At 40.5% G+C, this 13,359-nt stretch overlaps 1 protein-coding gene across 2 annotated transcripts in view; it reads right to left on the bottom strand.

Annotated features, from left to right (window-relative positions):
• The window catches only part of GPAT2 (glycerol-3-phosphate acyltransferase 2, mitochondrial), a 100,767-nt gene that overhangs the window by 52,826 nt on the left and 34,582 nt on the right, over positions 1 to 13,359 (bottom strand). For both annotated transcript variants that reach the window (XM_040345925.1, XM_040345926.1), the window contains 4 exons: positions 7,341 to 7,422; positions 4,302 to 4,514; positions 4,112 to 4,219; positions 1,852 to 1,937 (listed from right to left, as the gene is read on the bottom strand). In XM_040345925.1, coding sequence (XP_040201859.1) covers positions 1,852 to 1,937; positions 4,112 to 4,219; positions 4,302 to 4,514; positions 7,341 to 7,422 — 489 coding nt within the window. The remainder of the gene's footprint in view (positions 1 to 1,851; positions 1,938 to 4,111; positions 4,220 to 4,301; positions 4,515 to 7,340; positions 7,423 to 13,359) is intronic.

Here is a 13,359-nt window from a genome sequence, read left to right on the forward strand (position 1 = left end):
AGGATCGAGGGAGACAGCTTTCCCGGTGAGTGCAGGAGAAACCCCCACACCAAAAGGAAAAAGGCATGAGGTTAATCCCATCCCCCCCAAGAGTCCGTCCATGCAAAATCTGACACTAAGCGCAGAAAGAAGTGTTTAACCCACTTCAGCTCCGGGGGTTTTACCCCCTTTCATGACCAGGCCACTTTTTGCGATACGGCACTGCGTTACTTTAACTGACAAAAAAAATGTATGTCCTTTTTCCCCACAAATAGAGCTTCCTTTTGGTGGTATTTGAGCACCTTTCTGCTATAAAAAAAAACAAACAATGTCTTCATTACATTAAGCCAATATGTATTCTTCCACAAGCGTAAATTGATTGGTTTACGCGAAATATATAGCGTCTACAAACTATGGGATCTTTTTTTTTTTTTTTTGTAATGGCAGTGATCAGCGACTTGGACTGCGTTATTTCAGTTGGGACACTGACACTTTTTGGGGACCAGTGACACCAATACAGTTATCAGTGTTAAAAAATATGCACGGTCACTGTACTAATGACACTGGCAGGGAAGGGGTTAAAGTGTTACTAAACCCAGGACCCTGCATTCACTATATCTTGTCTCCCACAGTACACAGAACATGGAAATGCAATAATTTTAGAAAATATAAACTGCTAAATACCCTTTCTCATCAGCAGTAGTCTTCCGATTTCTATCAGTTCCTGGCAGGGCCGCCATCAGGAATTATGGGGCCCCTTACACAGCTTCAGGCATGGGCCCCCTGGAGCAGAGAACCGGGGGGGGGGGGGGGGGGGTTGCCGCGAATCGCGAATTGAGAAGCGGGGGGGGGGGGGCATCCTGGGCCTTGCGGACCTCTGGGCCCTTTAATAAAAATATATATAAAAAATTTTTTTAAAAAGGGGGGTTGCCATCTGAGGCCCTGGGGACCTCTGGGTTATATATATATATATATATATATATATATATATATATATATATATAAAAAGGGGGGTTACCATCCGGGACCTCTGGGCCCTTTAATAATAATAATAATAAAAAAAAAACTCTGGGCCCTATAATAAAAAATAAATAAAAACAAATATATAATAAAAATAAACATTTATAAAAAAAAGGGGGGGGGTAGTTTCTATCCAGGGCCCTGGGGATCTCTGGGCCCTTTAAAAAAAAAAGTATAAAAAAAAAAATGTGCAGGGAGGGGAGGATCTGTGCATACAAGATCAAGCAGCCTTTTTACACGATGAGGATTAACCCCTTAGGTTCCACAGTGAGTAGAACAAGCATGCTTTACTGCATGTAAAGACTGATTTTACTGTTGTGGGTTTAGTATTACTTTAACATAAGGGGCATTAAAGCGTTAAATGTGTGCCCGACATGTGCTTTACTACTGTGGGCGAGGCGTTTTGACTAGAAGGCATGGATCGGTGCCTCTTCTTAGCAGAGACACATGATCCATGTCTTCTGTAGTGATAAAACGGCGATCTGCCTTGTTTACATAGGCAGACTTCTGTTCTGTCAGTGTACCAAGACATCGGTGGATGCTGGCGGACAGAGTCTAATCACAGCGGAAACAGGCCACCGGCAGCATTCGCGTGCCCCAGACTCTGAAGATCCTAGTACGTGATCCGACACAGGAGAGCTGCCTTGAGGCTGTATATATGCAGTATACAGTTGGCAAGCGGTTAACTGAACATTCAGAAGTTTACTATAGCACTATATGACCTTTTACTACTTTATGAAGCCAACAAACAAGAACTGAAGGCATGTGATCAGCAAGGGTCAGACCTTACATTATTATATTATGGTAACAGCAATGAAACAATAACATCACAAATTTTTCTTTTTTCATTACCTCACACCCAGAATATATGGGAGAAGAGCATCCCGCAAACAAGGGACTGGGGCTAAATGCTTCCACATGTAGTTATTCATGTATTCCTGAAATAGTAAAGCAACAAATGTTTTAAAGAACTGTAGATTCTAATGTGTTTTTTTTAATACTTCATAACAATGTTTTAACGGTATGTTAGGAGGGAATACAAATATGAAAAGCAGCTTACCTAGCATAAAAGACAACCAGAATACTTTGAGGTTTGTGCTTTAAAGAGACTATCACGATTACCAATGCCTTGTACACACGATTGAAATTTCCGATGGAAAAAGTCAGAGTCCGTGTGTTTGCCCCATTAGATTTTTTCCATCGGAAATTCTGAGGAATTCCGTCAGGGTTTAGATAGAGAACATGTTCTCTTTTACTCAGATGGAAGTCCGACCGTGTGTACGGGGCTAAAGAAGGGTAAACTGCTGTGGGTAAGGAATACTGACATCCAGCAGCCTCCCAAAAGCAAAGTTTTAAGAATTCAGGGTAGTCAAAACATGCAAAGCCCCCTGCACATTCCTATTGGCCCATCACTATGAAGGGAAGCCTCACTGGCCAACAGGAGACATAAAGGCTCAGGCAAACTTCTGTACCATCAGAAGTGCCACCCCTTCCTGTCAGAATGAACTGAGATTCATATGCGACAGGAAGGTTATGGAGGCTGCTGGTATACATAGGCACCCATAGGTCCACCAGACTAAGTCATCTGACAGGCAACCTGATCCCCACTTCTGGGAGTCTGGGCCGGGGCCCCCATGGCATCACCGCTTGGGTCCCTCCTCCACCCTTCCCTACTGCCAGGTCAGCAGGAGAGAGGAGCGCATGTAAAATGCTGATCTACTAGTTTTAATTATGCAATATAATAAAGAGCTAATTTTCTCTACTTGCCCTAGAATACAATGCTCACTTACAATAAAGGATTAAAGGGGTTGTAAAGACAAAAATATTTTCCTCTTAAATTAAAGTTTGACAGTAGCTGATAAAGTCTGCTTTCCACCATGCAAAACGGCTCAGATGCTGGTGGAAAGCAAGAAGAGGAGAGACAGGAAATGGCATTTTCAAACCTGGATTACTGTATTTTGGAGGTCAAAAGGAAAAACTAGGTAAATGATATTTAAATGCTCTAGCTTACAGCAATCAATTGATCTTATAAAAAAACGAACCTTTAAGTGTTCCTTTAATGTCCCTTGAAAACGATGGCATATGTATTGGACAGGTTGATATGCAAACTTCAAGAAGTGCCAGCAGATCTACATTTGACTAGCTGTGAAAATCAGCAGCCAATGGCATCCACCAGAATTTGCACAGCCTAAAGATATGCTGGTAAGTTAAATAGCTCCTTTCCAATTATGTTAATATGCACACAAGACACACAGGCTGAAAACTGTAAATAAACTATTAATTCGGCAGCCGGTCTCGCGACAATGAGCCAATGGCTGCAAGCGCTGATCACTGTGTTCTGGAGGGGGTGGGAGGCAGTCCCCCTGTCAGAAAACAATAGCTCAGCAGGGAGAACACTGCACTAACATCAGATGTGTTAGTACAGTGATCTATAAAGATGTCATTTATCCAGTGATCAGTGCATATTTTTAGCTGGTCCCCAAAAAGTGTCACTTCAGGTCAGGCTCCATTTGTGGGGGAAAAAGGACATACATTTTATTTGGGTACAGTCGCACGACTGCACAATTGTCAGTTAAAGTAACAGTGCCACATTGCAAATAAATGGCCTGGTCATTAAGGTGGTAAATCCTATGGAGGCTGAACTGGTCAAAGCTGGTCATAGAGGATTTGAATCTCAGCGGGTTCAGCAAAGACTGGTTGAGATCCAAATCCTCTATAGACAGGCTGATTGTACCCAAGTCAATCTATCGATAAACTTGGGTACAACTAGCATGCCGGATGTTTACAGCCGATTACTGGCAGTGGCTGTAGCTGCTAGGAATAATAACGGTGTTCTCCGCGGCCCCGCATCCCCAAACCCCACCCCGCAAGGAGAACACGATAGTTCTGCGGGAGGGAATCAAGTGATCTATAGCCTGCTACCTTTCTGTCCTCCAACATGTAAGAGGAAGACAATCTTAACTCTTTTGCATAAAGAAATGGAAAGTACAAAGAATTTGATATATTTATTTACTATGCTTAACACCAGTAAATGCATAACCCATTCTCCACAATACAATTTCATATTATTAGAGACATGTGTGAAGTAATTTAATGGCAAAATAAACTTTACCTTTAATGAAAAGGGCTGAGCAAAATCAACACGTGCACAGCCCAGCCTTCTCGTCCATGGGCATAGTGCAGACACTACAAAGCGGCACACTTCTAAAGCTGAAGTCACCTAGATATAAAATAGCACAGCAGTTGGATGGTGCAGTAATGTCAACTTGTATTCACATATACAACTGTAGTAGAAAGTATACCTGTCCTCTTGTGCCATAAAATTCAGGACGGCCATCATAGGAAATCCCCACTGGCACTATTAAAATATCTGTCACTTTTCCAGACTGCATAGCTTCAATTATTGTCCAGACCCACTCACAAGCAACTGGGGACAAGGTGTGGCAACTTGGAGAGGACAAAACCTCCAGAAAAACCAGCAAAGAGTGCCCATCTTCCAGGAATGTCTCAGTATACTGCCAAAATAAAATATAAAAAAGCAGATAAGTTTGTATTGAGGACACACAGGCATTCTGTTAGGATAGAAATGGACAACAAGAAAAGAGACATACGCACACCATCAGGTTTTCAGATGCATTGGTTTTAGCTCAATAACACGTTTTGTATTTTGATATTGCATTAATGTGGAATTTCTATTTCTCCTTTTAAGTTATGAGTTCTGCCTATCTGTTGCCCATGTCTTTACTGGATTCCCTGCATGCTTTGCAGCTTCTCCTCTGCTTAAATTTCTAGAGACTACATATCCCATGGTATCTTGCTGTCTGCAAACAGGAATTACAGTTATGACTCTGCCTCCTGAAACTCCTCCTCAGCATTTCAGAAGGCAGGCTCTGTAAATTCTGTGACACAGCGGTGCCTACTCACTGTGCAAGGCAAATATGTGTCACAGAATTCAAGGAAGTAAACATGTGGGCATCTTAAAGTTTACAAAATTCAAAATTGTTCGATTACTAGGAGTAGGCTATAAAAAAAATAAAAAATAAAATGTTTTATTAAGGAAGGACAGAAGGAAAGAGACTAATGGGGGAGTAAGGCCACTCGGGGTACGAGAAACAATTGGGAGGCTAATATTCCTAAACCTCCACTGGGAGAGGGGGAGGGGAGGGAGAGGAGAGGGGTGTTGACCCTTTCCTGCCCCCATGGGCAGGAGGGGACCATTTATTTATTTATTTTTCCTTTTAGGGTTATGTTTTGTTTTAGGTCTGTTTTGGGAGGGGAGTAGTTGGGGGAATTTAAAATCAAAAAAGGGAAAAATTAGGAAGGTTGAGAGAAATAAAAGATAAGGATACTTAGGAGAAAGAGGGGCACCTTATTGGGTCTACATATAAGAAAACATGGAATGTAAAGTAATGACAATAAAGAGTAGAGGGGTGAGGGGTGATTAAAAATAGGATTAAATAATATAATAATAGGATGAGAAATGTACCATGTATGGAAATACATGGAAGATGTATAATGTATTGTCAGATGTATCCTTTTTGAAATATAAAATAAAGAATATATAAAAAAAATTAAATAAATTAATTTTACACATGTGGAAATTAAGATATAAATGTTAAAGCTTGAAATAGGTCTTCCCTAAAAGTACCTTTAAAGTTTAAGCTGCAGCATTTAGTAGATGTAGGCTCTGGCTGGTGACATCGCTCGCACATCCGTAGTTACCTCTACATTTACAGAACACTGCCTGTACCGTGATCCTAGAGAGCACCTTGCCCTAATGACGACGTTCATGTGTGGGAGTGATGTCATCACAGCCTGGCCATTCAAACATCTTGAGTATGAAAAAGGGGGGAAAGTTGGGACTTTAAATGAGATGCGTTTTTAGCAATATGCGATTAAGTATATTTATGGAATATAAAAAATGTTTCCATAAAAATTATTTTGGTTTGGTAGGCATGTTTTGGTTCCACTCCTGTTTTGCCTTTGTTTTTTCCAGTGCTCCTTTTTGCCTGACCAACTATAGGTAGGGGCGGGTTTAGGCTATCACCAGTCCCCTATCTATTGATTAGCACGCCTGTGCTCCTCTCTAGGAGGCTTTAAAAATCATAGCTAGGACTGCAGTTACACAGAGTGCCGTGACGCTTGGCCTGCAGCTTACCAGGTATTTGCAAATACATGCAACTAAACCTATGTTTTTAATTACATACAGTTAGACGGATTAATTTGGTTTAGTGCTTTTTTGGTTGGCAACTTTGAGCCTGGCTTTTATGGAAACATTTTTTGTATTCCATATATATATACTTAATCGCATACTGCTAAAAAGGCATCTCATTTAAAGTCCCAACTCCCCCCTTTTTCATACATTTACATGGATGGAGGCCTGTGGTAGTTCTATCATATGCCTCATACAAAGTCCCACCCCCATTCCCCCCCTTTTCAAACATCTTGAGAGCGCCGAAAGCAGCGACATCTCCGCACTACAGGGCTTTGCTTAAAAAGGCAAGCCTGTCATAATGTACTAATATGCAGTGCCTACTACAACATTATGGAATAAACCAACTAGGGAGTGTTCAATTATAGGAATATTAATAAGAAATTGAGTTTATTACAGCTTTAAATTCTGACCATTGATGTACGTTAAATATCAAAGTGGATGTAAACACGATTCATGAAATTTGAGCTGGGCACATAGATCTGCAGTGTTTTCTCGTCTCTCTATAAAGCCCTGTGTCTAGTAGCTGTCTCTTGCTCCGTTCCTCTGTTATCAGTCTGACAAGTTTTCGTCACATTATGATAAAAGCAGCCGGAGTCGGGGGAGGTTGCTATAAATAGGATTAGCACAGCTCTGGATGATACAACGAAGAGAGCTGAGAGTCTATGTGTAGAGGGGGTGTGAGCCTTTCCTCCAATCAGATGACTTGCCTGTGTGCCCCTGAAAATGTTTAATGTGCTAGTATGCATAGTAGTGTGGCACATCTGCAGGCTCGATCCCAAGCCTGTGAGGCTTAGCCCTGCCCACTCCCTTGTCACATGATGAGAGAGAGAGAGAGAGAGAGAGAGAGAGAGAGAGAGAGAGAGAGAGAGAGAGAGAGAGAGAGAGAGAGATGCTAAGTTCAGCTTTAACACTAATTTCAGGGAGAGAGGATATAGAGACATAAATAATATAAAGAGTGAATCAAAAACCCAATTGGAAAGAAAATAGGAGGCAGGATAGATGCAAGCATATTGTATAGAACATTAAAATACTGTATATGTTGGGGCTGATACAATTTGGCTCACTGTAGCACACCCTAAAGAAAAAAAATAGGCAATCAGTAAACCATGAAAATTTTGCATCTCACCGCAGAGAGAACAGCTTTACTGAGATGACTGGATTGTCCATCTGGAGGCAGGAAGACAGCACCCAATCTTTGCAAAGTATATCTATAAGTATATTGATAAGTGTTAGTTGCTTCATTACAGAGAAAAGCTGTGCATGTGCAAAAAACATATACATTTACAGTACTAGCATTTGGCTAGTTTATCTTCTACAAAACCACAAGCATGTTAGATTAAAGCCAGCCATAGACAGAATTTCGTACCACCAATGGGAAAAGCTGGTTGTACTAAAGTCGATCTAGTGATCAAGTTCAGTACCACCAGCCTGTCTGATTTTTTTTCAGTGGGATCATTGCCAGCAGTGATCATTTTATTCTGCTGGCGAGGAAGGCTCCCCACACTCTCTGCCAGCAGAACACAATAGCACAGTGGGAGGGATTCCCCCATCAACACTGACTGTGTTCATAAGGAAATCTAGCCATTTTCTTTCCTTCTTTAGTTTATATAAACAAGACCCATCGTGTGCATTTTCTTTTCTTTTTTTTTTTTTGGTAGGCTTAGCAAAAGGAGCATCCAGTAAATCTTTGCCGCTGTCATACACAGAAGAAGCAGCAAAATTCTACAGCTGTTTTTTTTATGAACGCATATATAATAGTGCCTATATAGCAACGCTTTTAAAAAACAAGCTGTAGAATTAATAGTAGATTAGGGCCGAAACAACTAATCGATTAATCGACAACTAATCGATTATGAAAATGGTAATCGATTTTGAAATTAATCGATTAATCGGCCAGCAACATAATGGGGTTAAAAAAACAAAAAATAGCCCTTTATAGTACAAAAAGAGCAAATAATTGCTATTCTTAAAATTAATACAAAAAATCTTTGTACATTTGCTGAATGAAAGAATGTTTGGAATTTTCTCTTGCTTTTAACATTCAGTTTTAAAATGAATGCGATTTCTGAACGAAAACCCCATACACGGTCTGAAAATTCCTTTCACCAAGAAGTTTTCTATTTATAAATTTTCCCATCACTGTGGTTAAAAAAGAACGTCGATTTGACCCCACTAACGATTAGAAAATCGAACAAACGTTCTTAAAATTAATTGTTTTTGAAGGAAGGCATTGTTGTATGGCCAAAAAATTATAAATTATAAATGTGTAGCGCTTGAAATGACTAACAGTGAGGCCCCGTACAAACGTCCGAGGAACTCGACGTGCCAAACACATCAAGTTCCTCGTCGAGTACAATGTTGAAGCCGCCGAGGATCTCGGCGGGCCGACTTTCCTCATTGAACACCGAGGAAATAGAGAACATGCTTCCTCGCTGAAAAGTGTACACACGACCGAGTTTCTCGGCAGAATCCAGCTCCGATCGAGTTTCTGGCTGAATTCTGCCGAGAAACTCGGTCGTGTGTACGGGGCCTCACAGAAGTCAAATACCATAAAATATAAAAAATATGACAAACATACCAACAATGAATAAAATGTGCATAAACACATAGGAGTCCCTCTGCTAGGCGGAACAAGGAATGTGCCAACTGGTACGTGATGCAAGGTGTTTTGTTGCACCTCTAAGTTGATGACCAAAACACAAAACTGTAGTGACAAAGTTGTTGTTAGGTAAAAAAGTTCGTAAACATCTGAAAGTCAATCAAGTGAATGAGTGAATGGGTACAAATGCGTGACTTCTTCAGTGTGATAATCCCACCACCGAAAAAAATGCAGGCTTACCGGAACTCGTTGATTTGCGGTGACGTATGCCACTGAAAATCAAACAAAGCTTTGAATGACAGATGTCATGGACGATCCTTGGCAGGAGTCATGCGCTTAGCCAGTCAGCGTATCTTTCAATGGGGTGAATATATAGGAACAAGCTGGAAACTGTACTTGCAATAGAATCCCCAAACTGGTTTGCTCAGTGTATCAATGGTATATACAGAAAAGAGAGAAGAGTGGCCATATAGCGTAATTCCGTTTGAGAAATTAAAATTATGTTTTTATTCGCAGCTGTCAAACTTACATTTAGCTGGAGTTAAAAAAGAGCTCTGTGGGGCGGCAGTGGAGTCCTTCTGACGCGTTTCGTGGTCAAAGCACATCGTCTGGGGTGTCTCTCCACTGTAGCCCCCTCCAATTTATGTACAATCATTACAATCATGTCCAATCAGTGGAGATCTGACTCACCCTCAGCAATCAGCAGTGAGAAACAGCACTTCCGCCTATCCAAGATGGCGCCACAGCTTGCACTCCAAGCCTCAATGTGAAAACATGAATCTCATAATAAAAACAGGAAGGGAGGAACACTTTGTGACAATGACTGTTGTTTTTGAGCACACAACAGTCACTATGGATAAGGGCATAAATCGTAAATGAAAAAACTGTCTGGAAACCTGAACAAATATGAATAGATCGTTTCTGGTTCCAGAACATGTCTATAAACCAAACAGGCCGATGGATGTCATACCGCGCATGCAAGCTAACTAAGCCTCACTGTGGATAGATAAGAGGCGTTCCTTATGGTAACAACATGTGAATAGCTAAACCGCCAGAGCGCATGGGCGCGGACCATGCCTCGTTTTGAAAACGTGCAATGGTGATTGGTCGGATCGGCACCTGTTATAGGAAGTTAAATCCTGGTTGGTCGAAACGGCTCCCATGCAAAAGAATCCACATCTCTGTGGACCGCAAATGCGTTCCAAACGGGTGAACGGACGTTTCACCTATTGGTAAACAGCACCGACCAAGCCTGTCGTGAAGCCATGTGCATCCCGGAACTGTTGTGTGTATATCAAATAAAAAAGGGATTATGATGCCCAATCCAAAAAAGGGGGGAAAAAAAATATTTTTTCCAACCAGCTCAAATTTGGAACAAAAATCGACCTGTTAAAGGAAAAATTAAACAATATATTGAATATATTTGTTATGTTAAAATACAGCTACAGACATGAGCATATAGTGTGTCCCACATATCTCATCATAATGAGTTAGTAGGCACATGAATGCAGATATAGTGGACTGTGAAAAATGAAAAATAAATTAAAAAGTACAGTATGTTAAAAATGACAATATATAAAAAATGTAGTGCATTTCATCTGTCAATTAAAAAACAAGAAACACCGCCTCATGTCTCTTGTGAGCCAGATCTCCACGTACAATAACGTATAATAACCGTAAGAAGAATGCTCAGAATTGTATAATACAAAACAAGAAAAAACTGCATGTTGCGGTATACACACAGTGCAACTTCTGTGTAGAATTCTAAAGACCCAGAATATGCAATTTAAAGATGACAATAATTATGACATGTTGATGAAGGAGTATATGTCCCATTCGACATTCATTCCTAATGGGGTATAAGTCTGGAGTTAATATATCCAGAAAGTCTCTAAACGAGGGACCCCTGGAATCATGGCTCCGCCTCTCCACGGAGGGGTATATTTATCAATAACAGTAAACTGTGTACCCTTTGGATTTCTGTGATGGTGCTGTCTGTAGTGTCGGGGAACAGGATGTTTGGTGTCCCCGCCTATTATAAGTGCAATATGTTTGCTAACTCTGATTGAAAAAGTGCGGATGGTGCGACCGACATATTGCATACCGCAGGGACACGTTAATAAGTATACGATATACTTGGTCGCACAAGTACAAAATGTTTTTATGGTGTACTGCTTCTTGGTGACCGTAGATGAGAATTCCGAAATTTTTCGTGTTGCCAAAGCATTGTGTTGACATACTTTGCATTTCCTGCAGGGGTAAAAGCCAACTAAATTGTGAAAAAAGAGCTTTTAACGGGAGGGTTAATTCTGTTTGGGGCAATTTTGCTCTGCCTGTTCTGGCAACATAGAACCCAATACCTTGTCCCCTCTCAGAATGTTCCAGTGTTTATTATTATCATCCGTACAATTCCAACGCAGTCTAAGGAATTGACTACGCGGGACCGAACGGAGCCAAGATGGATGATGGCAACTTCCTTTAGGGATATATCCGTTACGGTCAGTCGGTTTGAAGTAGGTTTGGAAATGAACTTCCCATCCACTATGGTTATCTCCAAATCTAAAAAGTGAATCTTAGTGTAACTAAACTCGTATGTTAGGGAAATACCCCTGTCGTTGACGTTCAAGGAATCAAAAAATATCTTTATTTAAAAATATCTTTAATGATTCAGGGCTGCCATTCCATAGGAGGAGGATGTCTATATATCTAGCCCATATGCCCAAGGACGGGACTGTCTGGGCATAGACGACATCCTCCTCCCACTTAGCCATGAAAAGATTCGCCAGGCTCGGTGCGAATTTGGCACCCATGGCTACGCCCCTAAATTGTAGAAAGTAACGTTGGTGAAACCAGAAATAGCTAGGTTTAGTAGCAAATTCCAAAAGTTCAATTAAAATAGTCACTTTGAAATGAAGCGAGAGACTGTTCACCCCTTAAAAAATGCTCTACAGCTTCTATGCCTAGATGGTGAGGAATACAGGTGTACAGGGAGGCCACATCTGCCGTGACCATGATGCAACCTTCCCGCACCTCTAAACCCTCTAGGAGGCGGATGGTATCACCTGTATCCTTGATGTATGAAGAAGTCTGTTTAACCAGGGGTTGGAGATAAAAATCTATATACCGGCCTATGCATTTACGATTTATGCCCTTATCTATAGTGACTGTTGTTTTTAAGCACACAACAGTCATTGTCACAAAGTGTTCCTCACTTCCTGTTTTTATTATGAGATTCATGTTTTCACATTGAGGCTTGGAGTGCAAGCTGTGGCGCCATCTTGGATAGGCCGATTGGACATGATTGTACATAAATTGGAGGGGCTACAGTGGAGAGACACCCCAGACGATGTGCTTTGAACACGAAACACGTCGGGAGGACTCCACTGCCACCCCATTTGTATACAAGAGCTCTTTTTAACTCCAGCTAAATGTAAGTTTGACAGCTGCAAATAAAAACATAATTTTAATTTCTCAAACGGAATTACGCTATATGGCCATTGATACACTGAGCAAACCAGTTTGGGGATTCTATTGCAAGTACAGTTTCCAGCTTGTTTCTATATATTCACCCCATTGAAAGATACGCTGACTGGCTAAGCACATGACTCCTGCCAAGGATCGTCCATGACATCTGTCATTCAAAGCTTTGTTTGATTTTCGGTGGCATACGTCATCGCAAATCAATGAGTCCCGGTAAGCCTGCATTTGTTTCGGTGGTGGGATTATCACACTGAAGAAGTCACGCATTTGTACCCATTCACTTGATTGACTTTCGGATGTTTATGAACTTTTTTACCTAACAACTTTGTCACTACAGTTTTGTGTTTTGGTCATCAACTTAGAGGTGCAACAGATCACCTTGCATCACGTGACAGTTGGCACATTCCTTGTTCCTCCTAGCAGAGGGACTCCTATGTGTTTATGCACATTTTATTCATTGTTGGTATGTGTGTCATATATTTTTTATATTTTATGGTATTTGACTTCTGTTACTGTTAGTAATTTCAAGCGCTACACATTTATAATTTTTTGTTTCTTCTGCTTTTCTCGAATGAGCCGTGTTAGCAGCTACCATTCACTTTAAATTGGCAGCGCAGGGTATCCACCTTTTTTTCTATTGTTGTATGGCCAGCATATAATATATTATGGTTCTGTTTGAAAATTTGCAACAGTCTAACTTTTTTTTTCTTTAACTCATTTTTTTTTTATCTCTGAGTCTATTTACCAGATTCGCCCTCTAATGGTATATACAGTATATCTCCTCAAATAGTATATACAGTACATTTCTCTTCTGTCTGTTATGCTCAGAGTGGATTCGAGATTTTGCTCCCTAACCATATAGTTGGTTATTTTTATTTACCACTTTATAGAGATATTTAAACTTTACATATTAACTAAAATTATACACCACACTTTAAAAGGTAATTAACCGATTATTCAAAACAATAATCGGCCAACTAATCGATTATGAAAATAATCGTTAGTTGCAGTCCTATGTAGATCTAAAAGAATAGAAGAAAGTCCAACATATAAAAATGCAAATACA

This window comes from Rana temporaria, chromosome 3 (genome assembly GCF_905171775.1).
Source record: "Rana temporaria chromosome 3, aRanTem1.1, whole genome shotgun sequence".
Taxonomy (NCBI): domain Eukaryota; kingdom Metazoa; phylum Chordata; class Amphibia; order Anura; family Ranidae; genus Rana; species Rana temporaria.